This window comes from Mastomys coucha, unplaced genomic scaffold (assembly GCF_008632895.1).
Source record: "Mastomys coucha isolate ucsf_1 unplaced genomic scaffold, UCSF_Mcou_1 pScaffold15, whole genome shotgun sequence".
Classification (NCBI taxonomy): domain Eukaryota; kingdom Metazoa; phylum Chordata; class Mammalia; order Rodentia; family Muridae; genus Mastomys; species Mastomys coucha.
This window is the reverse complement of record NW_022196897.1, coordinates 139,661,866-139,667,959: the sequence shown is the minus strand read 5'-3', so window position 1 is coordinate 139,667,959 and position 6,094 is coordinate 139,661,866. Positions and strand designations below refer to the sequence as shown.

The window sequence follows — 6,094 nt, the reverse complement described above, 5'->3', positions numbered from 1 at the left end:
CAGCAAGTGTGGTGGCATAGCAAGTGTGGTGGCATAGCAAGTGTGGTGGCATAGCAAGTGTGGTGGCAAACACCCTTAATCCCAACACTTTGAGGATAGGCGCAGGAAGAACTGAAGTTCAGCTACAGAGAGTTCAATGCCAGCCTGGTATATGGATATCTTGGTTAGGATTTCTGTTGCTGTGATAAAACACTGTTTATTTCAGCTGACATCATAGCTAGGATGTGAGTCTTCAGACCAGAAGAATACCATACTGAGGGGTGCAGGGCAGAAAGGGGACAGGTACAGGAGGAAGAGATGAACCAACCCAACTTGCATCTCACTATAAAACACCATCCCACATAAAGAGGGCCTTCCAACAGTGGGTTCTAAAAGAGACACTTCTCTTCCAGTCCCAACCCAACCCAGGCCCTAGCAAACTTCTCCAGAATTCCAAACCTTCACCAGGGCTGTGGCACACTCCACCCTGCCCAGCCTGGCTGCCCAGTCCCCAGCAGAGCACAGCTCACCTTCTCCACTGACACATTGGACTGCAGCAGCAACTTCTTCCAGAAATCTCCCTTTCTCTTTTGAGTGTCTTTATGAAATCCCAGTTTATGACCCGACTTATCAAGGAGCATTTTAGACAATCCAGGTTTGTGACTACTGGAACTTTCCTAAAAATAAAAAAAAATAAAATTAAAAAATGGCCTCCCAGTAACCATGTGGCCCTTCCTCCTACAGACTACAGCGATCAGAGGTAGGGGACGAAGAACAGTCAAAGAGATCCCACCCTGCAAAAGGGCCAGGGAGGTATCTGGTTTGGCCTTCGCACACTCTGAGACTAGGAGATTTCCATTTTAAACAACCAGCAGTTTTGAGCAATAGGGTAGAGACTTGAGTTACCTTTACAGTAGACCCTTCCTTTGTCCTGGAAATAAGACAAGGGGCTAACACCTGCCCCTCTCAGGACATCCCTCTCAAGACGTGAGTGCAGAGGCCTAAACTAATCAGCCAAAGATGATCTAACAATGAGGTGTATTCAACCCACAGCACCCTGAAGTGCCTGAACCTCACAGCACCATGACTTGTAAGCACCTCACAGCACAGCGCACCTCAGAGGTATGCACGCATCTCCCAGCAGACCTTCATCTCAGCAGACCCTGCTGGGGCTGGCCTACACTGCCCCATAGCTGGGACTGGGGAAGCTGGCGTCTTTCATTCAAGTCTCAGGCCTCAGGAATGAGAATTAGACCTGAGCTGCAGAAGCAATGGACTGCTTCCTCCATCCCTCGACCCCCGTACTCTGAGTGTCTCTGGTACTCAGGATTGGGATAATGTCCTCACTCCTGCAAGCCCAAGGTCAGTTGCCCTCCTTTGACCCTTGCTCCCTTTCCACATCCTTAAAAAAGCAAAGCTGACCAATTGTGGGCCTTCAGGGCTCGGTGGTGAAGACCATCTTCCTGCACTTGCCCTTCTGTACTATGGCTTAGCCTCTGCAAAGGTGCCAGCTGGCTCTCCTACAGCTCACTCTGGGGCCAAAGCCAAGGCCAGGAGGCTTAAGAACTGAAACCATAGTCCATGACCTAGCATCCAAGTTAGGCATCTAGAATTCTGTTCCCTGTAGATTCCATTCGTAAGCTTTCAAGTCTCAGACCTGGTCAGGAGATGGTCTGGGAAGGGACCATCCCTAACCTTGAATGAACAGAGTGGGATAAGCTACAGTAGGGTCAAAGCAGAGAGCCACACTGACCCCTGACCCCTGCCACCCTGACCCCTGACCCCTTCCATGAAACATGCTCAGAACAAGTGAGCTGAACTATAGGCACAGGTGGGCCATGGGCTGGGCTCACTCCCTACCTCCTGAGCCATATTCCTCTCTTGCTCTGTATCTTTCCAGCGTTTCATCACTGGGGGAGCTGACATCAGTCTCCGCTTCACAGTGGAGACAGCTGATTTCCAGGGCTTATGTGCCCACTTTTGATCTTCATAGTCTAGGCGGGTTGGAGTTTTGGGTATGCATGTCTCTTTGTCTCTCACCTGTGCAGAGAGAGGGGGCAGCTCCAGACCACAATCGGGATGCTTAGAGCCTCCTCGAGTCCAGTGTTGATATCACCATCCTTACAAGGAGCTCAGCGTTGCTTCCCAGACACTTTATACCTTGAGAGAGGCCTCAGACCAAAGCTTATCAACACAGACCTGGGACCTACCACTAATGTCCGCGGCAAGACAAAGCTCCTGAGAGAAATTGGGTCTTTCCATCTGAAACATAGACGGTGGTTCCCAAATATTTACTTAGTCACTTTTAATCTTGGGCAAGTCCACAGTATAAAATAGATAAAACACCAAGCTGTTGTGGGGTGGGGGGGAGTATAGTACCTATTAGAACCCCTGAGCTCTGCAGGAGCTTCCACCCACTAGTGTACCTGCAAAAAGCTGACCTCTACCCACTGGAGTATGTGACCTCTAGTGCCATTCCAGCTATAGGCTGCTACGATGTATCAATTTCAAGACTGTGCTACAATGTAGCCATTTAGAGACTTCAAGTTTTCTACATCCCTATCAAGCCTGAGAGATTTGTGTGGCAGTGCTCAAGTGGGCAAGCTGTGGGTGGGACCTACTGCCAACCTGGTGGGATTGGCAAGTGCCTAGAAGAAGAGTAAAGCCATCTGTGGGTATGTCTGTGAAAGTTCTCAGGAGGAAACAAAGGAGGAATGTGGGCCCAACTGGAACAAAAGAGGAAGCCCATTTCTCTGGCACCCCTTTCTCTGTTTTTGGGTTGCCCTGATGTGAGCTACTCTGGCTGACCTGGCTCTCCCACCATGACAGACTGGAATGTCCAAAACTGTGAGCCAAGTTAAATCTTTCCTCCTTTTTAAGTTGTGTCTGTCAGATATTTTGTTACAACAAGGAAAAGCTAACAGTGGTCCACCTTCAAGGAGGAAGTAATCTGTTGAAAAGAACAACATGACCACTACCAATCCCTGGAGAAGGACTGTCATGGCCTAGATCTACCCCTTCTTTGTTGTATGCCCTAAGAAAGGTGTTTAATCTAGTCATGGCTCTGTTTCTCCTCTGACACATAAAGATGCTCACGGCTGGGCGATGGCTTTGTGCACTGTGTATTCGGATGCTGACTACTGTGCCCAGAGACCTGATTGCAGTCTGGATGTTGGCACTGTCAAGCATCTCCTGTCTCAATGCTGTGTATAAATTGTTCTCTATCACCTCTATTGGTTAAAAAAGATCTGATTGGCCAACAGCTGGGCAGGAGAGAATAAGGTGGGACTTCTGATCCCAGGGAGAAGGATCTCTAATGGAGACCAGAGAAAGAGCAATTCACCATGAGGATTAGCCACGAGGTTGCAATGAGGGAGTCACCATGAGAGGACAGGTGAAGCAGGAGCAGCCAGAGCAAGACTAAAATGGCAGAAAACACCTCGTGGCTGGGAAGTAGACCAAGCTAACATAATTGGGTTAGAATAACTCAGCCTCTTCCCAGCTATAGTACCAGAGGCTTATTAATAAATATACCAGGTCTCCAGAAGTTTCTACCCATTAGTGTACCTGCAAAGAGTGACCTCTACTCACTGGAGTAGATGACCTCTAGTGCCATTCCAACTATAGAATGCTACAATGTAGCAATTTTAAAAGATTGTGCTACAGTGTAGCCATTTAGAGACTGTATCTGTTTCCTACATCCCTATCATGAGCCTGGGAAACCTTGTGTGACATTAATGTTCAAGTGGGGAAGCTGTGGTTAGGACCTACAGCTTATTCCTACCATCACTTCAGAGCAAGAGCAGGTATAGAGAAACTCTTTACTTTTACATTTGGCACCCAATCTGTGGCACGTAATCCAGGCTCTCCCATCCACTCTCCCTGCTACCAACCCCCACCCCACCAGAGTACAACTCCCATCTCTCCCTCTGCTCCCAGGGTGTTCTCTCCACCGTCCTTGATTCTGACTCACAGCCCAGACCAAAACATGAAAGGGGACCCTAGCACGTTGGAAACTAGCAAAACCCCACGGCATGACTGTACCTTCTTTGGCTGTAAAGGCAAGGGGCTCTTGGAGGCATTGAAACTCAAGATGGGCTTTGATGTGCTGACACTCCAGAAGACAATGTCCCCACTGTAGGACGAGGTTCCCAGGAACTGGTTCTGGTACTTGTCCATGCTCAGGATGTCCTCTGTGTGGAAACTCTGCCAGTGGTAGCAGGAGAGCGTCTGTGTGGTCTTTTGGAACCTGTGCACATGGCCAGAGGTGGAAGGGCCGAGAGCTCACAGGCTGCAATGCTCTTTGGAGGAAACCACAGCCTTTAGGATTCGGAAGCTAAGTCAGAGCAGCGATATCTCGGGGCGGGGGTGGGGGAGAGGGGGGAGTAGAGCTTTTTGTTTGTTTGTTTGTTTGTTGTTTTAAAGGTTTATTTATTTATTATATGTAAGTACACTGTAGCTGTCTTCAGACGCACCAGAAGAGGGCATCAGATCTCATTACGGGTGGTTGTGAACTACCATGTGGTTGCTGGGATTTGAACTCATGACCTTCCGAAGAGCAGTCAGTACTCTTCTCCGCTGAGCCATCTCACCAGCCTGAAGAGCTTGTTTAGAAGCCACTCCCACTGACATCCTAAGCATCCGCTCTGAGCCAAACATAAAGGCTCTGCTCTTGAGGTTCACGAAGAATGAGTCTCAATTCGTCCCCTGACTTAAAGGTTCAGCTTTTAAACAAGGGGAAGGGACAGCTGTGACCAGGCCTCCTGCAACAGAAGGGTCCTTGGACATGTTGGTCCCTCTTCCTGGAATGTGGGTGCCTCCCTGACACCCCTCCTGCTCACCCTCAGCTCCTATCTCACCCCAGGCCTCCCTGACTAAGCTGACCATACCCCAGTCCTAACTGAGGTTTCTGCTTCTCACAGGAACCCCTGCCCTTTCCCCGCAGCCGTCAATGTACTGTACAAAACACATTATCCTATTATTTAATAGAATTTGAGTGTTTGTATGCACCCAAAATTCCTCTGCCAGAACCTAACCCTCAGGTAAGGAATGGAGCCTGGGGGAAGGGGGAGGGAGTCATGAAGACAGAAGCGTCAGGAACAGTATGATAAAGAGACCAAGAGAGATCCTCCCCGCCTCCTCTGACACAGAGACTGCAGCACAATGATGATTCTTCATAAATGAGGAAAGGGCCCTCACAAGACCCCATGAAGCTTTGGCCTGGGATCGTTCAACCTCTGTAAGCTTTCACTGTCTGTAGGTCACCCACTCCGTGGTTTTATGCTATAGCAGCCTAAGTGACTAAGATAGAAACTACACAGAGGAATGAGGTGCTGTTGTAACAGATATCTAAAAATGTGCAGGTGACTCTGGAGGGAACAGGTGAACAGAAGCTGGAAGAGTTCTAAGACATGTGCCAGAAAAAGCCTGTATCACCGCATCTGGGCCATCAGGATGGGTTCAGGGCACAGGTGGTTCAGGTGAGGGCAAAGAGAAGAGAAGAGCCATAGAGAAGGCCCTGCTGGGGATGCAGCTCAGTTGACAGAGCACTTGCCTAGCCCTGGGTTTGATCCCACACACTGGATAAACTGGGCACGATGGTGAGGGCTGTAATCCCAGGGTGAAAGCAAAAAGATCAAACTCCAAAGTCATCTACACAGGGAGTTCAAGGCTAGCTTGGCTACAGGAGACAGAGGGAGGGGGAAGGAAAAGAGAGGGGGTGTGGGGGAGAGAGAACGAATCCCTCCAGTGCTGGAAATGGAGCCCAGGCTAAGCATGCCCTCTACCACTGAGTTATTCTCCCAGCCCCATCTTTCTATTGCCTACGTGATCCTAAGTTTCTGGTAGTATGGCAATATGGATGGCAATGACCATTCTGATATCAAATGAGGAGCATGCTGCTGGAAACTAGAGGCAGAGCTATCCTTGGTACAAAGTGACAAAGACCTTGGCTGGATTGTGTTTACATTCTAGTGCTTTGTGGCAAGTAGAGCCTGCAAGCCATGAGACCAGGATTTGCTTGGCTGAGGAAAATAATTTTAAAACAAAATTGTTGAGCAAAGGGGAAGAAATTCTGGGATTGCTACACAATGGTAGAGCATTAGCCTAGCACATA

The 6,094-nt window shown here is 49.0% G+C and overlaps 1 protein-coding gene across 5 annotated transcripts in view; it reads right to left on the bottom strand.

Annotated features, from left to right (window-relative positions):
* Efcab8 (EF-hand calcium binding domain 8) overlaps positions 1-6,094 on the bottom strand; it is a 62,917-nt gene that overhangs the window by 16,470 nt on the left and 40,353 nt on the right. For all 5 annotated transcript variants that reach the window (XM_031372354.1, XM_031372353.1, XM_031372356.1 and 2 more), the window contains 3 exons: positions 4,024-4,228; positions 1,840-2,019; positions 510-656 (listed from right to left, as the gene is read on the bottom strand). In XM_031372354.1, coding sequence (XP_031228214.1) covers positions 510-656; positions 1,840-2,019; positions 4,024-4,228 — 532 coding nt within the window. The remainder of the gene's footprint in view (positions 1-509; positions 657-1,839; positions 2,020-4,023; positions 4,229-6,094) is intronic.